General features: G+C 45.2%; 3 protein-coding genes across 6 annotated transcripts in view; 1 reads left to right on the plus strand and 2 right to left on the minus strand.

Annotated features, from left to right (window-relative positions):
- Positions 1 to 8,497, minus strand: part of dock11 (dedicator of cytokinesis 11) — a 26,663-nt gene extending 18,166 nt beyond the window's left edge. Inside the window, exons 1-10 of one of the 3 annotated variants that reach the window (XM_019868670.1) lie at positions 8,197 to 8,497; positions 5,171 to 5,287; positions 4,538 to 4,627; positions 3,617 to 3,699; positions 3,423 to 3,489; positions 2,511 to 2,606; positions 2,291 to 2,425; positions 1,760 to 1,943; positions 399 to 478; positions 32 to 115 (exon numbers count right to left, since the gene is read on the minus strand). In XM_019868670.1, the coding sequence (XP_019724229.1) occupies positions 32 to 115; positions 399 to 478; positions 1,760 to 1,943; positions 2,291 to 2,425; positions 2,511 to 2,606; positions 3,423 to 3,489; positions 3,617 to 3,699; positions 4,538 to 4,627; positions 5,171 to 5,287; positions 8,197 to 8,301 (1,041 nt within the window). In that variant the 5' untranslated portion in view covers positions 8,302 to 8,497. The remainder of the gene's footprint in view (positions 1 to 31; positions 116 to 398; positions 479 to 1,759; positions 1,944 to 2,290; positions 2,426 to 2,510; positions 2,607 to 3,422; positions 3,490 to 3,616; positions 3,700 to 4,537; positions 4,628 to 5,170; positions 5,288 to 8,196) is intronic. The other 2 variants (XM_019868669.1, XM_019868671.1) reach the window with 2 other exon arrangements.
- Positions 8,498 to 9,568: 1,071 nt separating this feature from the next.
- Positions 9,569 to 11,754, minus strand: haus4 (HAUS augmin-like complex, subunit 4). Its single transcript, XM_019868634.1, has 9 exons — positions 11,589 to 11,754; positions 11,345 to 11,484; positions 11,107 to 11,238; positions 10,857 to 10,997; positions 10,697 to 10,793; positions 10,451 to 10,596; positions 10,212 to 10,342; positions 10,042 to 10,110; positions 9,569 to 9,946 (listed from the first exon to the last, which is right to left on the minus strand). The coding sequence occupies exons 1-9, from the start codon at positions 11,653 to 11,655 to the stop codon at positions 9,763 to 9,765; spliced, it is 1,107 nt and encodes a 368-aa protein (XP_019724193.1). The 5' UTR covers positions 11,656 to 11,754; the 3' UTR covers positions 9,569 to 9,762.
- A 1,179-nt stretch (positions 11,755 to 12,933) lies between these two features.
- Positions 12,934 to 25,561, plus strand: fxr2 (FMR1 autosomal homolog 2). 2 transcript variants are annotated; one of them, XM_019868673.1, is made up of 17 exons: positions 12,934 to 13,615; positions 15,267 to 15,319; positions 17,342 to 17,435; positions 17,571 to 17,642; positions 17,833 to 17,981; positions 18,070 to 18,163; positions 18,291 to 18,407; positions 18,502 to 18,672; positions 18,758 to 18,836; positions 18,918 to 19,075; positions 19,437 to 19,523; positions 21,006 to 21,225; positions 21,311 to 21,490; positions 21,589 to 21,783; positions 21,870 to 21,977; positions 23,270 to 23,358; positions 23,454 to 25,561. In XM_019868673.1, the coding sequence occupies exons 1-17, from the start codon at positions 13,565 to 13,567 to the stop codon at positions 23,562 to 23,564; spliced, it is 2,028 nt and encodes a 675-aa protein (XP_019724232.1). In that variant the 5' UTR covers positions 12,934 to 13,564; the 3' UTR covers positions 23,565 to 25,561. The 2 variants fall into 2 exon arrangements, with proteins under 2 accessions (XP_019724232.1, XP_019724233.1); XM_019868674.1 differs by having other exon boundaries at positions 18,918 to 19,027.
- The last annotated feature ends 397 nt before the right edge of the window (positions 25,562 to 25,958 follow it).

The raw sequence follows: 25,958 nt of genomic DNA on the forward strand, positions 1-25,958 counted from the left end.
GAGCGCGCCCCCCCCCCCCAACCACCCCTACCTGTGTCTCAGGGTCCAGAGAGAAAAGCTTTTGCCTGCCTTCGTTCCGGTTGATCTTATTGAGCTGGTCTGTCTCCCTCGCGTACTACCCAAAAAAAGGTTAAGAGACGTTTGTCTTCATTTCTGGGATCCGTTTCAATGAGGACACGTTACTAAGGCATCTCAAAAGAAAAATGGAACAACAACGTGCAAATATATGCTACCCTCCCAACTATTTATTCGTCTATTCCGCGGACCATCGCCGGCGATCTTTTTCATCAGTGATAGAAAAGCCGCAGTCGAGCGGCCTGCGGCAAAGACGCCGAAAAGAAAAATCTTTTGAGCAATTCTGTGTTTGTATACGCACTAAAGCAGCGCAGTATCTGTACCTTTGTGAGTTCGGGTTGTAGGTTCCTCCCCAGACCTTCTGGCGGGCTCTCACTTTTACCTTGGCTGGTGGCGTCATCATCTGATTGGATAAGGCAGTGGTGGGGGGGGGGGGATCATTCATGATGCAGACTATATCAACAGGAACCCGTATTCATTTCTTGTCGGGTTAAACAATGACACGTTTAAATTTCATTTTTTCATGGAAAGTGGAAATGATGAAGCCACGGATTTGTTTGCGTCATTGTTGGAATCTGACTTACGACGCTTGAATTTGGTGACGTTGTCTAAGTGAACGCTTGAAATGGCTGCAAGCCAAATTGGTGGTTAATAATTGTAACTGAAGTAGATCAATAAACTGTCTTTGGGTATATTATTATAATATCTTGAATATAAGCCCAGTAGGGCTGTGAACTCTGCAAACTCGGGTCACTTAGTGGAGCCCAGAGTTGAAAGTAAACATGGTGAAGCTGCATGTAGCTGTTGAGCTGTACGCAAATGGAATAAGCTGCCAACAGAAATCAAAGTCAACCCCGAGTTTAAATGTGTTTAAATCCAGCTTCCAAACTTCACTTCCCACCCTGCACCCCCATGCCTCTGATTTAGGTTTTCTAAAAATCTTGAAATCTTTTTTTCTTTTAGTTATTTTAAAAACCTACTCTTACTTTATGTCCTTACTTTTGAATGTTTTTTTCCCCCCATGCCTCTGATTTAGGTTTTCTAAACATCTTGAAATCTTTTTTTTCTTTTAGTTATTTTAGAAACTTACTCTTACTTTATGTCCTTACTTTTGAATGTTTTTTTTTTGCTAATGTGTAATATATGTTCTTGAAGTCATTTTTGTAAGCTCCTTGTTTTTCTCTGCTTTGCTTCCCAGTGTCATTAACTGTTATGCTTGTAAAAACTTGTTGTTTCCTTACTTGTGTGAAGCACATTGAGTTGCCTTGTGTATGAAGAAGTCATTTTTTGAAGCTCCTTGTTTTTCTCTGCTTTGCTTCCCAACGTCATTAACTGTTATGTTTGTCAAAACTTGCTGTTGTTTCCTTGCTTGTGTGAAGCACATTGAGTTGATAAATGTTTTTTGCAATACATATGAACTTATTGCCTGTTTGTTAAAAATATATATCATAAAATTACATGGCATGAGGGCCTTAAAAAAAATATCGCAATGTTGAGTTAAAAAAAAAAAAAACGAAATGTTTTTTGTAATACATATTAGCTTATTGCCTGTGTTTGTTAAAAATATACATCATAAAATTACATAGGACGAGGGCCTTGAAAAAAATATCGCAATGTTGAGTAAAAAAATAAATAAAAAAATCTAAATTGGATTATTTTTCAAAATGGCTTTCCCTCGTCTCACCCAAGGCACCATCGAAGGACTCGCCTCCATTCCTCCTCTCCTGGCAGGCCTCGGTACTGTTCTGCAGGGCCTGTTTGAGCGTCGTCACCCACTCCTCCATCTCCGCTTCGCTGTCGGCCGCCAGAAAGTGGCTGTAGCGCTCCTGCATCTTCAGCTCAAAGCCGTTCCGACGCATTTTCGGGCTCTGAAGGAGAAGGGGAGATTGATGTACTTTGGACAGGTAGAGGCGGGTCAGGATTCACAAACTCATATTATCAATGAACGCTGGGGGAGGCGTTGGGACTTAATCCACACGCACAGGAATAAATTACAAGATTTCCCATCGGGGCCATTAGCCTGAATGAGTCTTTTCCCATTCATCTTGTGAGTAGCTTCATCTAACAAAAAGCTTTCTGGCAGCAGGCAACCGCACGCGCGGCATGAGGGGAAGCAGATTTAAAGCCCCTCGTGTAAAAAAAAAAAAAAAAAAAAAAAAAATAGCGGGGGGTGGTGCCGTCGTAAACTCAAAAGTGCGATTCACGCTCTAGCGACCTGAATGACATCGATGCAAGAGTCCAAGTAGATGGAGCCTTTGGTTTCCTTGCAGTGCTTCTCGTCCTTGTACGAGTTGAGGATGTAGGAACCGTCCGGGAGCTGGGACAGGTAGAAGTACCTCCTCTTGAACACCTGCAAGGACGACGGTTGGCGTGGAAGGTCTCTTGTCATTTTGTGTGCGAGCCCGACGGTGGTGGTGGTGGTGGTGGTGACTCACCCTCATGGAGACAGACAGGCTGCTGTTAATGTTGGCTTTCTGAAGCCAGCCCTGCTTCATGATGCCGCCCCTCTGGGAGCACAGCGACGACGTGTCCTGACGCACATAAAACACACGATATCAATGTTTTTTTTCTCGGGAATGAGCCATCGAGGATATTTCAAAAGAGGAATTAAAACTGTAACGAAATATAATTGAACAACTATTTTCAATGACATGAAATGGCAACGAAAATGCTTGTTCCAAAAAATTGAAACCAAGTGAAACTACATTTTGCCTTTGCGAACTCAAGCTATAGTTACAGCAAAAATGTCCGTTGTCTTTGTTAGTTAATATGACACATGAGTTTTTGAGGTTCATTTTAAATGCATTTAGCTCGCTCTTGCTGTACATGCCGACAGAAGATATCTTGCACTCGACATACACTGCGTATATTAAAAAAAACTAAAACTAATAAACCTATACTAAAATAAAGCATTTTTGAAAAAAAAATTAAACCAATAACAACTGACAAACCTGCTCGAAAAATAATTAAAAATTAAGTGAATTAAAAAAAAAAAAACTATCTTGAAAAATACTAAACTATTGTAACGCTGGCAATGATGCAGTTTCATGAAGCAACAGAGCCCACCACGCGTCCGCCTGCCCGTCCCCCTGTGACAGAGCTGCATTTATTTTCTCCAATTTCTCCATTCAAATCCATGCGCATCCGGCCAGAGGGCAGCAGGGGGAAGATCAATAAGGGCTATTTATAGAACATTAACAGAGGGCTTCTGGTTTTATGGCCCTGTGTGATCGCATTGCTTCCCGGACTCAAGCACCGCGCATCAGTTGGATACCCCGTGTGTATGAGGTATGCGTGATGATCGAAAGCTCGGTGACGTCAAATGAGTCCCCCCATGCATGCCGTACCTCATCTTTGGCATCTTCATCAACCTCGAACACGTGAGCCGCTAGCTTGTCTGCCTTGAGGCCTTTGCTACGGAAAGACAGAGAAAGAGAGAGGCAGAGGGGAGAATTATTCGAAGCAGCTCTCAGCTTTTCACTTCTACTCCGCTGCAAACCACCACCACGATCGTAAACACAACTTCCCCTCCCCACCTTACCTCGGTAGCATGCGGAAGTCGCCAGAATAGGCCTCGTATTTGTAGTTGATGACATGCCAGTCGGTCTTGTACATGTTGATGCACTGCCAGACACACAAACAAACACGCACACACACATCTCATAACAGGAGCACACCATTGCAGGAAAATTCTGTTCTCTGACTGTGACTCACTGGGCCTGGACTAAAGTTGAGTTGTTTCTGGGGCATTGTTGGAAAAAAAAGGGCCTCCTTGCACATATTGGAAAACCTCACCTAAACCAGCTTTAATAGTGCTTCGCCGAGCAGATGACAAGGACACACGGATCTGTTTAACGCAGCTTGGCAGAAGTCGACTAAAAATCACACAACTTAAAGTCCTGCCAGGTATGACTATGAAGCTTCGCTCATGCTGCATGCTTTCCTTAAAGGGGAAGTAAAGCCCCATTTTTAATTTTTTTTTTTTTTTTTTTTTACAGTAATATGTTCGAGGCAGCCCCACGAGTCTAAACACGGCAAACTGATTAATGTTAAGCAGTAAAATCCCCCCTCTGTCTTTGTCCATCTCAGGGAGCGGCCATTTTGCCACTTCTTGTCCACTGAAAATGACATCACAGTTGCTCAGGGCTCAAGTAACGACCAACCGGAGCTCAGCTCTCGAAGAGGTGCGCCGTGACTGGTCGTTAGTTATTTTCAGTCGTCAGGAAGTGGCAAAATGGCCGCTCCCTGAGACGGGTAAAAAGAGGGTGGATTTTGCTGCTTCACTCATACGCCACAAACTCAGTATTAATCAGAATGCCGTGGTTGAATCGGGGAGACACATAGAACATTTTTTTTGGGGTGTTGACTTTCACTTTCAACCCATTCTGGAAACTCAAGCAATGTTCTTCTACGTCATGATCCTCTCAACCAGCACACATTTTAGGAGTTAGCGCTGTCGTACCTTTTTGGCAAACAGACTCTTGGCTTCCCGCTCAGCATTCTGGGGCACAGAGGGAACCACGGTCCGCCTCTGTCTGGATATTTGGGACTCCTGCGTGCACACGGTGAGAACCAAAAAAAAAAATCTCAAAAAACTCGAGTGGAAAAGATACAAGCGTCACAAGATTGTCTCAGGGTCAAAGCAGTTTTCTGAATAAATCAAAACACATGTGCTGTCTGGCTACATTGCGTTGGACCTTATTTTAGAGAAGGGGTTTTTTTGGAGGTGGGGGGGGGGTTCCTACCTCTGTTTGGTCCAATTTGGACTCCAAAACAGCAAAAAAGGAAACAGTGTGTTTGTTGTTAGTATTGGAGCAAAAACTCCCTCAATGGTAGACGCTGATTGTACTTTCCCAATTGTAGACCGTTGCTCCAAAACTTTATTATTTATGGAAATGTTCTTTTCCATACAGAGGAAGCTCATTTCATGCAGTTCATGACAGTTTTAGGAGTGTGTCAATCCAAAGTCTGGTTGAGTAAGACTGTCTTATATGTCTTTTCCCTCCCGTCACTGGTTGCCATCCCCCTTTTTTGTGTCAGCCAATTGGCTCGCAGCTGCACCTCATTCAAGCGGACAGAAGAAACAAGACATCACCGAAACATCGTCGACGGGGCAGAGCAGCAGGTCTCGTTGGGGGTCGCTGTGGATCTGAGCCTTTCTCTGGAACACCACGGCCTCGTAGTCCAAAGGCTCGATACATTTGGGCTGCTCCTGGGTAGGGTGGTTGGGGTGGGGGATTCAAGTCAGACAGTTGTGTTGTGTTCTGAAGTCTACTCTGAAGTCACAATGGAAATGAAAATGTGAACACATGAAAACGAAGGCAACGTAACACAGGATGTCATCTTATAACTTCCACTTTTTGAGTTTCCGAGAGAAGTGAGGTTTGTCCTCGCTTGTCTAAGCATCTTGGGGTCCGAGAAAATCTGTCGTGTCCTTTGCCTGTCAGTTTAGCGAACATCAATTGAAAGTTGAAATTGTAGTTAGACAGCAATGATTAAAAAAAATAATCATAAATAAATAAACGCTGCCACATCTTTTCACTTTGTGAGCCCGGCCACACGTGTGCAACGTTTACAGCAAGAGTCTGCTGAGGTCGGCGCACACGCTCGGGCCCAAAAGCAGCAGTCCTCCTTCCTGTCATGTGCAACGAGCTCAACCACAGAGCCGCAAGTCACGGGCCAGCTTTGAGCAGCACCAGCGGGGCGGATCATGTTACACACAAGAAGGGACTGCGGGAGGGGGCCAAGCAGTCAAAAGACTTTTCTACTTTTCTTTACCTATGTGGAAATAATAAGCAGAATATAAGAACTGGCTTATAAAGGACACACCTGGTCCTTGCATGGGGTTTGAAGATGATATCGGTGAGGTTTCCAGAGGGCGGCAACATGTGCGTTCATGCAAGCGAGCGGATGAGGACACCAAACAAAATTTTCACCAGCACGACAAGCCCAGCAGCGGGGCAGTTAATGAGCAGCAGCAACACAACAACAACAATAGCAGGAAAAAAAACATGAGCAAAGCATCATTTGTTGCCTCGTGTGGAGTTTTTTTTTTTTTTTTTTTAAATCCAACCAGTCCTGGAACATTTCTGACACACTTCATACAATGAATCTCATTGTGCACGCGTACACAACGTCCGTGTCCAGTGAATATCATCCTTAATAGTTGTAATGTGCATATACGGGACAAACACTGCATTTAGCATGTCCAGACCAAGGCTGTTATTGTTAACTAAAATGAACACACTAACTAAAGGTAACATTGAAAAAAATATTGAAACGGAATAAAATAAAAATGCTTTTACACAAACGACCTCAACTGCATCACACATTCATAAAAGTAACACTAACTACAATTATAGTGAAACATTAGTTTCGTTATATAGAAGAAGGAAGGTCAAACAGTCTGAGAATTGCAGTTGACTTTATTACACAATACTCAGTGACGTTTTTTTCTTTATTGTACACCAAGGTCAAGTCAAAAATGGTGTTTACAATAATGCGGCCCCACTAGTGTAAACACAGTATTGTGATTAATATTGCATTGATGTGGAATAACCCAGCCGCTGGGGAGCAGTGCCCTCCCCTGGGGGTACACTGTTCCCCGGTGCCGGTCCCAAGCCCGGGGAAATGGGGAGGGTTGCGTCAGGACGGGCATCCGGCGTAAAACTTTTGCCAAGACGGACATGCGAGTTGATAGGGCGGTTTGCAGGGACGGATGGGAATTAATGACTCGCTGTGGCGACCCCTGAAAAGGGACGTGCCGAAAGGAGAAGAAGAAGAAGATTGCATTGATGTGGAATACGAATTAAGCATCGAAATCCAGCACTTCTTATTCATCCCAGGGGGTGACCATTTTGCGACTTACTGTCGACTGGAAATGACATCACAGTTACTCAGGGCTCAGGTAACGACCAATCACGCCTCGGCTTGCCAAAGCCTCGTGAGCAAACTCAGAAAACAGTTGAACCCTGAGCAATTGCGATGTCATTTGCAGGTGACAGGAAGTGACAAAATGGCCGCCCCTTGAGATGGATAAATACGGGTGGATTTTACTACTTAAACTCATATTTCACAAACGGAAAATTAATCGGAATGCCATGTTCAGACTAGTGAGGGTCAAGAGAACATATTATCATCAAGAAAATTTTGGACTTGACTTCCTCTTATGCTTATATTTGTATTTTAGATTTATTTATGTACTTTTTGTCTTTAACTTTCTCCCTTTCATAATTTTGCTGCTTTAAATTGGGAATGTCTCCATTGTGAGACAAATAAAGGTTTTCTTATCTTATCTTAAAATGATAAATCATAAAGTATTATAACCCCAGTCCAGACAAACAAACAAGGAGTCTAAGCATACAGCAACAGACCACAAAAATACCCTCGAGGGGAAAAAGAGAGGGCATTGCTGAACACACAGTCACAGGAAGTACATTTGAGGGAATTCCCACCAAATCTTCAAACTGCATTCTCATGTCAAAACGAAATCATCAATCCACCATAAACTCTACCTTAGAAAACCAGTACTACGCTCCACTGCAGATTACAAAAAGGGGCACTTTGCAGCTGATCACTGATCAGAGTAAGCAAAGCGGCGCTTTTGACACAGTGGAACCAAATCCGCGCACAACCACAGTGCTTGGTCAGCAGGGTTATTCTACGATTGCCTCAAACCACTGACCGCCTAATCCCCTCATGACTGCAGTCAGCTATGGCTGCTATTAACTCATGAAAAAAAAAAACGCTACATATGAATGAATGAGGCCATGGTTACACTGTGCTTCACTGCACCATGTGGCTGAGTTCATCAGACATGACAAGGCAAGAATGTCCTGTCCAACTGGCAGACAAAAGGAGCTGCGGAAGACTGGACGACATTGTGTTTCAATGCACTTTATCAATGGATGGACACTACAAAACATTCCAGTACTTTTTCCCCGTCCATTTTGATGCTACTTCAATGCAAATTTTAACTTTCGTGGACGTATACAACAGATTAAAAAAAAAATACTGACAGAAAGGGGCTGCTTCTTCGAGTGGGGATGCCTCTGTCTCTTGGCGTAATAAAGCATATTAGCTTGGCAAGAAAAAGACAACAAAAAAAATCTCATTGCTCACCACCGGGTCCACGGAGCTCCTCACCGCCTCAGACACGCTCTGCCGGACTTCCGCTGCCGTCCCGGGTTTGCTGAGCCTCTTGGTGAATTTCCGGACCTCAGACATAGCGATCCAAAGTGATTTCGAGATGTATACTGTATGTATATAAATACCCACGACGCGTGTCCCGGCGGCCAGATGTGGGCCAGCCAGGCAGCGGCAGCGGTTCGACGTCGCGAGGCGGGGCGGCCGCTTCTCGTGATGCTGATGAGAGGAGGCCAAAAGGGGGAGTGGCCAAGCGGGATGCTTTCCCCGCGCTCACTTCCGGCTCTCCATACACGCACTTCTGGTTGTTGTGGCTGGAAAATGTAGCGAGATCCAAGAGATGGTTTAGAAAACACGGCTTTACTCACCCACGACCGGCGTGCAGCGAAAATAAAATGTCGCCGGGATTTGATTGCAATGTTTCCCTGGAGAATGCTGCCCTCTTGTGGAAGTCACTGTGCACTACATAGCATTCCGTTTGTCACTTTGTTTTTGCATTTATTAGCGGTGTTTCCCGGGTTTCGGAGATAAGACACATACTGTATTTTACAAAAATGTTACAGCACAACACCAAACAAAAATGTCACACGTAGTTTAAGTTTAGTGAAATCGAGGCATGTTCTGTTGAAGAAAGCTATCATTTCGTTTTATGAATGGCAGAAGGCGGAAACAGGACTTTCTGCTATCTAGTGCAAAAAACATTTTATTGTTGTATGTCTCCATATGTAGCTGCAAATAATGCATATTTGGAGTAAATGAATAATTATTTGAGCAATTCATTGAAATTAGGCTTTCTACAATCAGAACGTTGAAGACGATCACCAAGTTAAAAATAAATAAATAAATAAATGATCTCCGACCCGATCAGAAGACGCACCAATCCATTTAAACAACTTATTTACTGTACAGTCGACCCCTGCTATTCGGTGAGGATTGGGATAAGACTATGCCACGAACATCCGAAATTTGCATAAAAAGGAGATGTAGCGAAATTAGTTGGGAAAAAAGCCCCAAAAACGATCCTAAAAAAAAACGCCCTCCACCACAAAATGCAAATATTGCAAAAATATCCAACCATATATGCGGAGAAACCTTGGACTATTACGGATAGCATCACTTCATTCTTGGGGTGAACGAGAACGCGTTTGCTGTAATGTCTTATTTTTCAGATCCAATCAATGACATAATTGATTGATGGGCAAACAATGCCAATCACTGATTTTGCACAAAAAGCAAAATTTTTGCCAATCCGACCAGATCTATGTCAAGTCTAATTGAAATTGGATGATCTCACACTAATGTGTAGTATACCGACCATAATACCACATCAAATTTAAAGGCAATGTAATCTTGTTTAATGTTAATTCATTCAGTACATGATGGGAACACAGGGAAACTATACAGTGAGTAAATCCATGAACAAATATTACAAAGATTGAATCCAATTCTGTACAAATATATTAAAAAAATTCTGAGGGGTTTTGATCATGTTCTGTCATGTCATTGAGTGTTTGCTAACCCCATTTCAGGTTGGATCAAGACTTAGGCATTGTATTTGGTAAATTCCTTCTGAGCCCATTTCTTGATTTCAATTTTCTCTCTTAATTTCCCATACTCTGCAGCCAGAGCCTCAAATTCCTTGCCCAAGATCTCAAAGGAAGACAACGTTGACTCCAAAACCTGTTTCTCCGCCTGGCAGGCTGCCAGCTCCGACTCCAGGGTTTTTCTGCAATTCAGGCATAAAAAGAAAAAAAAAGAATCACATGTTTTTCAAAAGCAGGCTGTAATGTTCAAAATTCTATTTCCCAAAACTCCTTTTGCCTTATTTCTTTGTGGGCGGAAATCGAGTCAGTTGTGTAGGTTTCCAGCTGAATTGCAACCATTTCAGCCCTAAAAATGATGAAGGAATAATCAGATAAATTATTTACTTATTTATTTTTAAACTGAAAACACAGACCAATCTATTAGGAGATGGCGATTCAACTGCTTACATGATTTTTTGCAAGATTAATTCGCATTTGCCTTCAAAGTAGTCCAACTTCTTCCTGTCCAAATCAGGCTGGATTTTCAAGCGGTTCTCCAGGATGAAAGACTGAAGAAGCTGGACACAATTTGTCAACTCCTGCAGGGTGGAAATACCAGTTTGAAATACCAACCTCCGCACTTTTTCAAACTATGTGCAATGAATGAGTTTCTGTCATGAATACAAAATGTACTGAATGCATCTTACAGAAAGGTATAGTTGTGTCTGCCTTTGGAGGAGCGCTCTCTTTTCCCAGGAGCTTTCCTTCAGACATTCAACTTTTTTTTTGTCTTCATCCAGTTGCGCAGAGAGATGAGACAACTGACTGGTCTTCAGAGAGTCACTCTGATTCTCTAAGCAAAAATCATAACACAATAAAAATCAACACTCTTAACACATACACAAGTAGCTATCATCACATGATTCATTTATGTGTAAAAAAAGGAAGCACACCGCATTCAGGTCGATAGTAGGAGAGGAAACTAAAACATTTTGTCTTGAGGTGTTTCTCCAGCTCTCCGGGTAAAATCTGCTTCATTCTTTGTATATTCTGCAAATTACAAGCAACATTGGCACAATCCACACTTTACTAAAGTGTGTTTTGATGACATACTTTCTCAGAAGGCATGAGCGCCATGACATCTTGCGGGGTCAAACCCAGAATGGAAGGCCGGTCCTTATTGGTGGTGTTGCTAGGATCCAGCTTTCTTGCACACTGGGTCACAAGAAGGCACTTCTCCATTGTCTCGTAAAGCTGAGAACATGTGAAAAATGAGACATGTTAACTGCACAGAAGAAACCTGTTGTAACTGACTCATAGATGTTTGTTAAAGTCTGGAAAGTCTGGAACGTATGTTCTGTACCATGCTCTCGTCAGGCGATACAGTAGCATGATGCTTCCTGACCCTGTGGTCTTGGCTCATCTCTTGCAGCGCTCTGTGAAGGCTCTCAGACTGCAGCCAGACTCGCCGCTGGCTCAGCAGTTCCTGCTCAGCCTGAAGAAAATAGGAACAAATACTGAGGAGGACATAGCAAACTAATACTTGGCAGGGACAAAAACATGTTGCAGATGGAGTTTACGCTATGAATGCCTGTTTATACCTTCTCCACATCCGTTTTCAGTGGGCGAGTCAGTCCAGTTTTATCCACATGATGTGCCAGACTGGTCATGAGTTTATAAAATTGGGGGTTCTGGCTCAGGTCCTCCTCTATCATGTCACAAAGTGGAAAAGAGGCCAAAACTGTGGGGAAGTCCAACGACATACAGTTACTATCTTGTTAGCAAGCGCGAGTGCATTTGATCACAATGGCAAACCAACTAAACAACACGAGTCGGTTTTCTCACCCTGTTTATACACATTGTCATCGTTTCCAAACGCCAATCCGCCAGCGGCCACCGATTCATCACCCATTTTTGGCTAAAATTTGCTTCTTTTTCTCCAGTCTTACGGGGAGAGAGGCAACTTCCTGATTCAAGCAGCGCGCCTGAGAAAGGCTTTCTGATTGGCCAAATAGAGACACGTGGTTACAAACGCTTTGGGACTCTGCTTATTTCTCGCGAGAAGACGGGAGAATACAACATCGACGCAAGTGAAGTGTTTTTTCAGTTCGCGTGACGTCGAAAAATATGCATGGAAGAGGATTTCAAAGTAAAACAACTAAACAAAAACAAAGAGGACTTTCAATTGCCTAAATTGCTTCTAATTCTTTCGTTATTTTCATTTGCAATATTTGTTTGTGTTTTCCTTCTTTATATTTTTTGTATCATACAAAGAAGTAGCATTCCAATTTTTATACTACAGTTATTAAAAAAAAAGGGTATTCTATTCTATTCTAACTACGGTTAGAACTGACAGATCTTCAAATATCTTACACTCTGCATGTCTAGTGCACTTATGCAATCCTCAGCCCAAGTGCACATGAGCTCCATAGTATCAGTGAGGTCTTCCCCCTCATGTGTGAGCTTCTTCAGTCTCTCCCCAGCTGCTTCCTTACATCAGTCCCGGTCCATACCTGGTCTGCTTGGTGCTGCACTTATGCTGCTATGTGTAACTGTACCTTACCCGATCAACATGTTGGAGTCCATTTTTAGTGGCCCTAAATGCCTTACATACAATTGGATAAGAAATGGTACATGCAAACTGAATTTAAAAATATTTTTCATTTTCAGAATATCTTATCAGTGCTACTGGACCCCCAGAAGCACTGATGAAAAATTGTGGGCCCCTTCACCATTTCAGTTGCCCGTCCATGGCCGAGTGTGCAAAAATTGAACAACACATTCAAATAGCTATACTGTAATGAAATACAGCAATTATCTTTATTTGCATTGGCAGTAATCTGATGAATTGTGAATTCTTGTTCAGCAGTTTTATGCCGCACTTGAATGGTATTTTTTATGCAAGAGACGCCTTTGTTAAAAAAAAAAAAGTTTTGAGTTTTGCCTTGCCTTCCTGGCTGTTAAGATCAGGGGTTGTTTAATATTGGCCAAGTGTGGCCACTTTTCTGTGATTCAGGGCCACACAAATAAATTTGACTTGATTTAACTTGAAAATAAGGGGATCCCTTGTTTACCTTTTCATAATGTAAGGCCTTTGAATCCTTGAATCATTTGATTCAAAGGCTCTCGACCAATCACGGAGCAGACTTCCGTGATGGGCGGGACTCTGTCGGGGGTTTGAGGTCATTCAGACCCTCACTGATTCACTCTATCCGCGCGTGTTGGAGAGGGCTGCCCGCTCCACGAAGGTGTCGCCCACTCGCCGCTTCAGTGTACCGCAGACATCTCCGTTGGACGGGAACGTCCGTGAACATTACCCGGCAGGCTGACGGACTGGCTTGCCCCCCTCATTTATTCAACAGCACGACTGCGCCACACTTGGAGGCACGGAGGCTACCCGTGACTAGCATCGCTACTGCCTGGATCAAGGTGTTGATAGTAGCTAGCCTGGCAGCTAATTAACCGTCCTACCGGAGCTTCGTCACTGTGCTTCCCCCACCCGACAAGTCAACACTTCACGCAGCCGTGTGTCCGTCGCTCTTTGCGCCGCCGGCGGCATTTGAGACGAGAGCAGATTTGAGCACGAGCGCGGTGCTCTCCGTAAGTGGCGCCTGCGTTGATTTAGTTGACACCACCATCACACCCATCTCCCCCAACCCCTTCACCTCCTGCCCCTCCTCCCTCCACCCGAAACACTGGACATCCACAAGCGGCCGGGGAGCGGCGAACTGCCGGCGAAGCTGGGGGTGCTTTCGTTACCCGACCCGCACGGAGTCGTAGCGGCTTCAGACAAGCACAGCCGTGGGGAGCTACCGACGAGTATGGACGGGCTGGCCGTGGAAGTTCGCGGCTCGAATGGGGCCTTCTATAAGGTAACCTGGCTCCGGTGTAGCTTATTGCTCGCCACGAGTAAACTTTTGCTCTTTGCAATAACTTAACATGTTGCTCGTTGAACCATAGCGTTGGCATATATCGTCACTCGGGTCACCTGGGCGATTTGAACCCGAGTCGAGTGGGCTTTTATCAAAGGAGGATGCTTTGGCGTCCCGGCACGGTTGGTCATTGTGGGGTGGGCAGCTAGCACGAGCTAAGCGCAGCTAGCGCGAGCTCGTTGCCATTCTCATCATGCTTGTCAACGTGATTTGTGCCCAGTTTCGATACGGCCACGCAACAATCCCCATTACGTGTACCCGTGCCTTTTAAAAGTGGCACTTCGTGTACCTGGTCCAACTATGGTGAAGCATTGTTTTAAGGGGGATGCTACATTTCAAGCTAACCAAATGAATTCGTCGCTTTCAGTTTCAATTCTGCCAAACGATTAAGACGCATGGCTGTGCGGTCACGTGTTTTGATTGCACTTAAATTGCTTTCTGAATGAAAACAATTGTATACATTCATGCCTTAAAATGTCTGAAAAGTGATTTTGAACCTTTTCTGAGTCAAGAATGGTGTGGAATGGCAACATTATCTCCCTAATTGCTTTTGTAGTCACAACTATTAGGACGTCTCTTATTTTAGTTCTCAGTTCTCAGTAAATGTCTCGCCACCCTTCCTCCCATGTGCTCTTCAGGACCTCCACGTTGTTGGGTGTTCTGCATCCCCCTCGCCTAAATTTACTCTCCCTCTGCAGCTTCACCTGTCATTGGCTTTTACCGGGTGACACTTTGTGCCTGCTCCACATGAGCCCACATTTGTGGATGATGAACCCGTTTTTGATGTCACAATAACTTTAATGTTAACACTTCCAGGTGTATTTCCTTACAAGTATGACAGTAGGGCGCCCGTCAACCCGTCTCCACATAACGGCTGTGGAGCACCTGTCCCATGTGATGATTTACAGTCTTGATCAGCACATGGTCCCAAAATGTGGCCGCTGACGTGGTGTCATCGTGACATGGCCCCCACCTTTCGAATCATGTCAGGAAAACGCCCAGTCAATCTGACGCGCATCTGTCTCCTGAAGGAACATCTGGAAATGAAAGTAGATATGTTTTGACCTTTCCACTCTTTCTAGACTCTCAGTAAGCGGCAAGTAATTTGTCTCCTGGAGTGAGCGACACACATTTTCCAGCAGGTGAATCCATGACTTGCCAAGATGGACACGGCTTATGTCCCTTATAGGGTAGTGTCACAATGAGGCACGCCACAACTACCACTTAGCCTATGTCGCGCTATGGCTCAGCATGCTGAAGTGTCTGCTGAGGTTTGCCACCGCAAACGTTGCTCTCCAGTCACAGTGGCTTTCTATTCAAATATCCCGACTGTATGCCGTGCCCGTTCTAGACCTGCAGTCTCACGAAGGGAGTATGTTCGGCCCGTGACATTTCCACGCTGACAGAAATCACAGCCAAGGAGGTTGTGTCACTGCTACGTGTCTGCTTTCTTTAAAAAAATGGAACCTCTTCTCCTTACAAGCCAAATGTTGTTTATGCACAGAATGAAAACATCACCCGCATCTCTTTGTCACTTATTTGCGGCAATAAAAATGCGCAACCTCTTTTTTTTTTATTTTCCCTCTCTTAGGGGTACATCAAGGATGTCCACGATGACTCGCTCACCATTGTCTTTGAAAACAAGTAAGTTTGAATCCCTCGAGCATGTGTAAAAGCAGTCACGCGATTGAGTTACCACTACTGGTTCTGGACGGTTCTTTATGCGCTCACTATAAAATGTTCCTCTTTGGCACCTGTGCTTGGAATGCAGCTGTCCATACACATCTCTAACAGCCCTTAAGACACCCCCCGCCCTCTTTGGTGGTTGCCCCACCCGCGCCACCAACGCACACTCTGGACCCTTTTTATCTACTTGGCTCTGAGTGCAGTGCAGCGCAGGGTGCCCCTAAAAATAGTGGCTCGCCCAAGGTATGCAGGGTTGGCAGGAGGGGCATGGCAGCCCTGTGCTGTTTTTGGGAGGTACCCCCCGCCACTCGCTGTCGAGGCCTCCTTTTACTTTCTCGGAGAGCATGTTAGCGCTACTCTGCCTTGAATGAAACACATGGCCGTTGTTAAGTAGAACTTTGCTTACTGTGAAATGTTGTGAATAATTACCAAAAAAAATCAAAAATTTGAGGGTGCGGCACTATACGAGGGGTTTAATGAGAGACCAAACAACAAAAAAAAGCACATTTACGTAGTTGTTTACCCGTGCCTAGATGTTGTAAAATAAATAAATGGAATCAATCACTGATATGTAGTGCATCTCACACACAATGTAACTCACTATGCTTCGCATACTCTCATTCAAAGCACAGCATTTAGAAGCAGTCACCAACCGAGATAATGAGATTTAAAAGTCGGGCTTTGCAATATGGTTAAAATTGAATATCGTAATATTTTTGCAAGATATCTCTAAAGGTGTGATAACTTTGGGTTCAGTGAAATCGAAGCATTTAAAAAAAAAAGACTGATTATTTTTTTTAGAACATAGTGACAGCAATCAACATGAACAAAGTCAGAGATTAATTTAACATATTTAAATCCACACTGTACTGCAACTGTACTTTAATGATAAATAATTTTGTGCTACAACAGAAGTATTTGCGTGTGTGCGTGTGTTAACGGCATCACGGTGTGTGTTTTTCTGAAGCAATTTGTCCATGCACGACCGTAGTAAGGATAACTGTTTCAGAATATGGATGGATGTGTTGTGTGGCGAAGGGGAGGGATGTTAACCTCTCACCCCCATACATCCCGATGTTTATGTGTTGATGCATTACATGACGGTGTGATGTGTAAATTTCCAGCGATATGAACTATGCCCAGGTCGCGCCACAATATGTTACATTGTAAGATTTTTTATTAATGCAGAAAAAGATAGTGGCAGTCGAGGAAGACGTGCGTTGCGACAGAAATAGGCCGCAGGGTAGGCTGCTCTGCTATTTTTTCCACTGGTAATTTAGAAATTATAAATATAGTCACGTAACGTTCTAAAATGTAATATGTGTGTATCGTTCGTATATACTTGCCAGCGAAGACTGAAGTGGATTTTTTGAGCGTATGCTGTCTCTGCAGCAGCGGCTGGCTACGCGTTTCTCTCTTGCCTACCGCAGGATGATTATTATCTGCTGGTTTTGATTGTCGATCGACGCCAAACTTGGAAGGAAAATTGTAGTTGGTTGAACTGAGATTTAAATGCAGCACGAGCGTGGAAAGGCCACTTGACTATCGTCCTCATTTCAATATTACTACCTTGAATATTCACATCTGGATTTCGATATGATAAAGATATAAAAGCCAGCCCCATGTAAAAGCAAAGTAACGAAATTTTAAAACATGCCAAACTAAAATTACAACCAAAATTCCGCACACAAAAAGCGAACAGTGCAAGAACAAGAAAACAGGATTTAAAAAATAATTTGAAAGACCATTATCATACATACGGGGAAGGTTTTTTTTTTTTTTTTTTTTTACACTTTATTGGGATGTTTTGAATCTTCTTTCATATTCACTCTGACAGTAAAGGAGACCAGCAAATTTGGGAACCCTGTTTTGCACAATTTTCATACACATTTTTAATTTTATTTGAGAAGACTTGTTGTGGAGCCTTGGGGAAAAAAAATGTGTGCAATGGCCTTTTTATGTGTTTTTGTCTCACTGAAGCTGGCAGCCGGAGCGACAGTTACCCTTCAGCGACGTGCGGTTGCCTCCTCCGGCCGACTACAACAAGGAAATTGGCGAAGGAGAGGAGGTGGAGGTAAGGCCTCAGCCGCCTGGAGTCTGTGCCACGCGACTTGTTTGTTTTTCTTTCCTCTCTTGCAGGCGTCATCATTTGACGAACGTCCACAAATGGACCTGATGTCATTCTGTATTCTTTGTCTCTTGCTCACAGGTTTACTCCCGGGCTAATGAACAGGAGCCATGTGGCTGGTGGCTGGCCCGGGTCCGAATGATGAAGGGCGAGGTCAATAAAATCAGCAGTTCATCATTTAGCATCTTTCTTTGAATGTTGGCAAAATGTTTTGCATTGACTTGGCACCTCCTGAGCTTATCCCTATTGTTTAATATTCATTGGAAAGCATGACTAGTTGAAGTGCCATCATAATGCCAAATGTGATTCTAAAAATGTTTTGTTTATTATTTTTCCCCCACAGTTTTACGTGATCGAATATGCGGCATGCGACGCCACCTACAACGAGATTGTCACAGCAGAACGCATCAGGCCCCTGAACCCCAACAGCCCTTCCTCGCGAAATTCCTTCCATAAAGTCACCATCAGTGTCCCAGAGGACCTGAGGGACATGTGAGTGTCTTGACTGCTTTTTGTTGCCCGAAGCGATGCCGGTGTCTTAGCAGCGCCGCTGCCCCTCTCGTCCTTTTGTCATCAACAGCTGTGCGGGCGACAACATTCACAAAGAATTTAGGAAAGCTATCGGCGCCAACTGCATCTTCTTCAGTGCCCAAACACACGAGCTCATAGTGTTGGTTAGTACTTGGTGCCTGTGCCTCATGTTTTTTTTTTTTTTGTACAATGTGACTTTTCAAATGGGGTTGAACCCAAGCGTGATGGTGTCGCGTATCCGTAATCCTTTTTGTGTTTTACCCACACCAGTCTACAAATGAAACCACGATAAAGCGCGCCACCCTTCTCAGCGACATGCATTTCCGCAGCATCCGTACGAAGCTGATGCTAATGTCCCGTAACGAGGAAGCCACCAAACATTTGGAGGTAAGCGATCCTTTTCACTTGGTCTCTGCACAGGCCCCCCCCCCCCCCGCCCCCTCCTCCATTTTGTTTATTCCGTACACCTGCTGTCTTTCAGACAAGTAAGCAGTTAGCTTCGGCATACCAGGAGGAGGTTTGTGTCAGAGAAGACCTGATGGGTCTTGCCATTGGCTCTCACGGGGCCAACATCCAGCAGGCCCGCAAAGTACCCGGTGTCACCGCTATCGAGCTGGAAGAAGAGAGTTGTACCTTCAGGATCTACGGAGAGGTACGTCGGAGCCGTGATGTATGGTCACGATGGTTTTTGGAGTCACACTTTTGGCCTCTTGTTTGAATTTGGCTTTGTTTTGCAGACTCCAGAGGCGGTAAAGCAGGCGAGAGAATACCTCGAATTTAAAGAAGACTACTTTCAGGTACCCAGGGACCTTGTAGGTGAGTGAGAACGCATTCCCAAAGGAGCTCATGATGGCAGGGACGTTGTCCTCATGACCTCTGATCTCGTCTCTCGCGCAGGCAAAGTCATCGGCAAGAACGGCAAAGTCATACAGGAGATCGTGGACAAGTCGGGCGTGGTCCGCGTCAGGATCGAGGGAGACAACGACAAAAAGCTTCCCCGCGAGGAGGTAGGCAGGCAGGGGGCAGGCAGGGACGACACTGCCGGCAACAAAGAGGTGAATGGACCGTTGCGCTCGTCTCCCCCCCCAACCCCTCGGTCACCTAAAAGCCCCCGTCGACTTTGAAAATAACAAATGTCTTAAGTGCAGCAGGTTCTAGGTGCTCCATGTGCTTTCTGCTTTGACACTGGCTCTGTTTTCAATGCACTCCATTTATGCTGGCTATTGGCACTTGGCTGTGAACTTATTTTTGTAGATTACATGTGATTTCCACTGATGGTCTGTAGCTGATACCTCTGCTTAGTTTCCCCATTTATTCCGAGCCGTATCGAATACTGTCCCTGTGTGTTTTACATCATCAGGAAAAATAGAGAGACACTTATCCAGGCTCTTGTGTCTTTTCCTTTCTCCATATCAGGGCATGGTTCCCTTCGTGTTTGTAGGGACGAAAGAGAACATCAGCAATGCCCAGGCACTGCTGGAGTACCACGTGTCTTACCTCCAGGTGAGTGTGTCTCACGTGTGCTGCCCTCTACCGGTGACCAAGATTGTATAAATACATATTTTTTTAAAATCAAGTGAGAATGAAGGCGGATTTGTACGTAGTATCACTTTTTGCTCCCCCCTCCCCTTGCCCAGCGCTAAACTTGCTGAGTGTGCCACGTTTTGTCCTTACCTCATGTGCTTTTATAAATAGTCCTCTCTGGGATTGGGTGACCGGCATGCTGTGGCTTTAGATTACACCTATCTGGACCTTCAGCTTCCAAAATTAGCAGCGGACCCCATCCCCCAGGCCCTCTTTGTGCCTTATTCCCCTCTCGGCCCCCGATCCCACCTCCCTTGAGGTACAGCTGTCATTGGCAGGCAGCTGTCACCATATACATACACTAGACAGTGCCTGTGTCCGCCTGCTGCTTGGATAAGTTGAAGCGGCTGCCATGTTGTGGCAGTCATGAAACTCAGGTCAACCAGTGCGAGTCTGTGTGACAGCAATGCGTTTGCTGAAACAGTACTAACATTCACATTTCGCAGAAGTGTCAAAGCTTGAGCCACAGGTGCTCCAACTTACCTGCCTGTTGAGTCGAAGCACCTGTGGCAAAAGCCAAACTGTGGCAGGGTTTTTTTTTTTTTTTACTCTCTGGACCTGAATTAGACACCTCTGCATTTGTGTAGTTGTTAAATCATTTTGTTCAGCAATTTGGAGTTCTCAACATAGTATAGTTAAGGAGAAATAAATGGGGGGGGGTATATTGAATGGTGACTGCAGCTTTACGTTTAGTCAATGAAAAACATTCATTCATTCATTTTCCGATCCGCTTTATTCTCACAAGGGTGTGTGTGTGTGGGGGGGGGGGGGTAACTAGAGCCTATGCAAGCCGTCTCCGGGCAAAAGGCGGGGACACCCTGAACCGGTTGCCAGCCAATCACAGGGCACACAGAGACGAACAACCATCCTTGCTCACACCCACACCTCGGGACAATTTAGAGTGTTCAATCAGCCTGCCATGCATGTTTTTGGAATGTGCGAGGAAACCGGAGTACCCGGAGAAAACCCACGCAGGCACTCGGAACATGCAAACTCCACCAGGGGAGGCCTGGGCTGGAATTGAACCCACGACCTCCGCACGGTGAGGTCGACGCGCTAACCACTGGACCACCGGGCCCATGAAAAACAATTTAGTTGATATTCAAGGTTGTTTTTATGTACAGTACAATGAAATTGTAGTTTTATCGCAGCCATGTAATGGAATCGGAGTTTGTGGAAAACTGAAACTACTACTGCCGTGAACCCAAAGTGTTGGTTGTCACGGCCACAATTTTCTGTTCTGATGCGACGACCCTCATTGTCCCCTACAGGACCTGCTGTTCGACTTGTGTGCTTAACAAGAATTATGAGCAGTGGAGGGAATACAGTCATGTTTGCTCACAAGCAAGAATTATAATTGCACCTCATCTTGCCTTTTTTTCCGGCCCCACATGCTTGAAGGAAGTGGAGCAGCTGCGCCTCGAGCGTCTCCAAATTGACGAACAGCTCCGCCAGATTGGGGTGGGCTACCGCGCGCCTCAGAATCGAAGCGGGCCCGCTGGATCCGACCGAGAGAAAGGCTACCTGACCGACGAGAGCAGCAACTCGCTCCACGCTTCTCGCACCTACGGCGGACGCGGCAGGGGACGCAGGGCCTCCAACAGCATGTACTCTGGATATGGTACGGATACAAAAAGCATGACTTCCGTCAATTTTCTTTCATTTCATCACTTCATGAGAAGAGTGAACATTTTTTCCCTCTGCAGGCACAAACTCTGAGCTGTCTAATGCTTCGGAATCGGAGGAAGTAAACGAGCGTGACCAGCGGCCACGCGGTACCGGCGGAGAGGAGCGAAGTTCCAGACGGGGAGGTCGGGGGCGGGGCTCCAACTCCGGACGAGGCCGCGGCGGGCCAGGGTCCAAACCCGCCAACTCGATCAGCTCAGGTAGTCTGTGATTAATTGTGCAAGAGCAACGGTTGGCTGCAAAGTCTTTAAACGTGGATTGAGTGTCGTTTCAAACGGCTGTGCTTTGGCATCTCCAGTGCTGAGGGACCCCGACAGTAACCCTTACGCCCTGCTGGATGGTGAGGGAGAGCTGGCTGACGCGGACCTCAGCGAAGGCACGGGAGGAGAGCGCCGGAGACGCTCCCGCCGCCGCCGTAACGACCAGGAGCCCAGCGTGATGGACGCCGCGGCTGAGTCCGACAGCCAGGCCGGGCCCAGTGAGAACGGGCTGGGTGAGAAATTTGCCGGCGTTCTCTCGACCCCGCAGAGACTAAAGGTGCAAAAACCCTTGACTTGTATGCTCTCGTCGGGCGTTTAGATGAAGAGGCCCGACCCCAGCGCCGCAACCGAAGCCGCCGCCGCCGCAACCGCGGCGGTCGTCCCGAGGGAGACTCGGCCAGCTGCGATCGGCAGCCGACTGATAGCGGTAAGCTGGCATGTTTTATCTTGGGATGTTTGACACTGCTCCCCCACACCCCCAAGACCAGTACTTTTAATACATAAAATTTCTATTCAAACCAATGACAGATCATTTCAAATAAGGACCTGCACATAACCAATAAAGCATTTTTGTTAAAATTGCATGAAATTAATGGCAATTTTCTTTTATCCATTTGTTCATTACGTACATAAAGAGAAACACAAGTGACCCAGTAGCCAAAAAAATAGTCCCAGTCAGAATATGTGGTCGTGCAACTTGTTTTCAAGGAATACAGTGAGGTGCCAAGACTTAAATTGAATACAACGGTGCTTCAAATAACATTGAGTAATGCCTACCGTTGAACCACGGTTTTAGCAACACACGTTTGTCATTTCGTTTGGAAGACACTGGTTAATTCAACTGTGGTTTCTCGGTGTGAACACTGGGGGGCACTGACACAATGGAGTATGTGACTAAGGAGAAGAAAGGAAATCTGACACACATGTAATTACCTCGTGCTGAGCTGTAAATAAGGTGAAGACATTAAAAAAATGCAAGACTCATTGCTGAGATTACTACACCGACCAAACCCGAATGTGTCCAACTCTTTGTGGCGATTGAAGGCTTTCTTTTACGGTGATCGGAATGCAACAAAGCTAGATGCTAATGCTAATGGACCCACGTTCTATCACGTCATTGACAGGCTAGCTCTTAGAAAGTTACAAAAGTACACGCGCTTTAACTCCCGTGATGTCACGCGCAGTAGCAGCCCAGCTCAGCGACGTTCCCATCAAAGGCAATTTAAAATTGATCAAAACTTTCCTCACTCATTTCTCAATCAATGTGGATGAAATTTACCGTTTTGTCAACAGCAAAACGAACATGGAACACTGCAACACTTTGCCCGTATGAGCTTTCGCTTTGCAGTTGGCACGGCTGCGTCGTATCTACCCAAACCCAGAAGTTCCCATTTAATTAAGGATGTTAATCCTAGTAAGAATCTTATCAGCATACATATATTTACAGAAATGGCATTTTAATGGGCATGTGAGAAATTTGACATGGATACGGTTCACTTTGAAAAACGTTCTGTCAGGCATGCGTGCCATTTAGTTCCTGATAGTGAAATGGTCACCTTGGTATTGGCCGCCGAGTCCCCAACACTTTGAAATAAGGCCGGTATCGGCCTGATACCGATTCCGGGGGATCAGTACTCAGCCATCCCTAGTTTTATCAGTTCCTGTCAGCGCATGCACACGAGACTCCAGCATTTGTTCTAAACTACTTCAATGATTTAGTGACTGTCGCCGACTACATATCCCGTCCGGAGTCCCAGAGCAGACAGAACCTTCCCTTGAAGGAAAACCACACCGGTCCTGAACCCAAGGTACAGGCAAAAAATGTTTACAAATTATGCGTATGGAACTTATTGAACCATGCTCAGTTTGCTACCCTTTTTTTCTTCTTCTTTTCTACACACAGGAAAATGGGACCAGCAGCAAAACGGATGAGCAAACACCTTCTAAGCGTTCACCCAGCAAAGGCACGACACCAGCCAGCGAGGCTGTAACGTTGGTCAACGGCGTCTCGTAATGAGTCCGCCTCACTCCTCGCGAACCCAAGTCTCGAGCAAGACTCCATGGCAAACTGTCCCTGCTTGCATTAACGTAAACCTTAAACAGATGAGTGAAAAGTACCTGACACAATTCCTGAATCCATACTATGAGAGTGGAAAAAAAACAAAACAAAAAACGACGCATCTACATGAAAAACCCACGGTGTATGCTATATCTTATCTATCAGTACTTAGTGCTTATTTAAAAAAAACAAAACAAACAAAAAAAGTAGCTTGCCAAAAAAAGAACTGGTGGGTATGACTTGAGTTTGAAGGAAAATGCTGAGACACAACAAAAAGGACTAGATTATCTCGTCTCTCTTTCGTTGTTTTCTTTCATTGTTGATCACTGGTTTGGACTCGGCAGTCTCAGACGTTTCTTTTAACAGCGTTGCAGTGCGGGCGCGAGAGGGTGTAAACTGTGGCGAGTGACACACAAAGCAGATGCGTCGCAGTGCTCAAACTCAGAGGCTGGAATATTGATTGATGTTGTGCCTTGAATTCGAAAAAAAAAAGTTTTTTGTTTTCATCTTGGGAGGAAAGTTGGGAAGTGATTTTTTTTTTTTTTTTTTACTAGGAGAGAACTGACTGATTGACTGACTGAGGGAGTGTTAGAGTGAGGAAGATGTAGTACTAGAGGGAGTGGCTTGGGGTTGAGGGCGCACAAGTTCGGTGCCAAACGACCTGATTTCAAGGCACTTTCCTCATTCCAAATAGAATGGACAACACAGAAGCGTAGAAAATGGAGGGCTGAATACGTAACACAGCCCGGGGCCTTATCCCCATCCCAAGGCATCCTAATTGAAACAGCGACGGGGGTTGAGGTGATGCGTCAGACAACCCGTTTTGACATCCCAAAGTGGTGGCCGGGACGCCTTTCTAAATGTGACAAACTGCAGACTTCAACCGTAGACAATAAATGAGAAATAGCGCTAGCTTCCAGCCGCGATCTCGACAAACCACGGGCGGCGCGCGGCTCCGGGTGCACATGTGGGGGGCGACCGCCTTCTTGCGGGTGTATGCTGCCGTTGCGCAAGGCCTGGTGGGGACGAAGAACTGTGGGACTGGGACAGCTTCAGATGAGATGAGAGCCACATACGCCAACACACACAAAAACCACGTGCGAGAACAGGCGATTGCCCGCCTGGCACAAGCGTAGGGGGCCGCAACACAGGGTGTCCGTTTTGGATTGGGCGAGTGGACTCAGAGCTGGGGGGCCCCTCAGTGGCTCTTTGCTCATGTTACTGTTGTCTTGGTTCCCGCTTATTTTTTTTTTCTTGCTATTTCCACATCTTAGAAAATACAAAATAAAAAATGGAAGTGAAATCAACCCCTACTCTGGAGATGAACTTTTGATTTCTCGGTCTTGTGGGTTTGCAGTCTATTTTTCTAACTTGCATGACACTTAGGCTAACCATTAGTAGGGGGGCGCCTGTCCTGTGCATGAAGGGAGGGTGTTGGAAACGGGACTTACAAAGCCATTGGTTTCATCCAATAGAATCGCTGCTAACGTACACACTGAATGTCCGAGTCGAGCAAGAGAAAGGCAGTTGTTGGTTCCCTGGCTCGCAACTTCCACAGTCTGCCGGGCAGCGTTTGGGCATAACAGGCTAGCATCCGTATGACCAAAGGTTTTAATTAAGAGGGCAGACGAACGCGAGCGCGGTTGCAGCGAGATGACTCGGATGCTGCTTGTTTGGCATTACTGCTCACCTGTGTGTTGTGTTTTTAAGAGTGTGAGAGAGCACTTGTACCGTTTTGTTTAAGTTGCATGTGTGCGAGTTTGTGTACATTGATACCTCATTGTGTGAGTACTGTATTCCCTCCTGTATCTGTAACCCTCATGTCCTGTTGAAAGACTGCTGGCTGCACTTTGTATGTGTGCGCGTATGATGGTTGTACAGTTCACTTCTCTTGTCAGATTTTGTCTGCATTCGTGTACTGATGGCAATAAAGGACTTTTCATTATTTGGTATACAAGTTTGACAAACTCACCCTTTTTTCCCCCCCTGGGTTCCTATTAATGATTGGTCTTCACAGTTCCAAATCATGTGTGATTTAACAAGGTAGGAAACAAGTTTAAATTTGCAACATGAAAATTCATTTTCATTTTGGCAAAAAAGCCGTCAAATTTGAGTGGGAAAAAGTCAGGATGGTTCTTTGAAGCCAAGTTGCCTGTGGCGCTTTCTCCTGGACATCAAACGGAGGTACAAATACAAAGTATACATCCCCATCCAACACCGAACCAGAATAGATTGATATGAATAATGCATTGTGATATTCGTATTTCAACGTCGGCTGGCTCTTGCAGCAGCTCCGACCTACTTTCTCCATAATTTATTTTTCTTCCCCTCTATTTTGTGTGTGTGTGC

This window comes from Hippocampus comes, unplaced genomic scaffold (assembly GCF_001891065.2).
Source record: "Hippocampus comes isolate QL1 unplaced genomic scaffold, H_comes_QL1_v1.1 scaffold382, whole genome shotgun sequence".
NCBI classification, from domain to species: domain Eukaryota; kingdom Metazoa; phylum Chordata; class Actinopteri; order Syngnathiformes; family Syngnathidae; genus Hippocampus; species Hippocampus comes.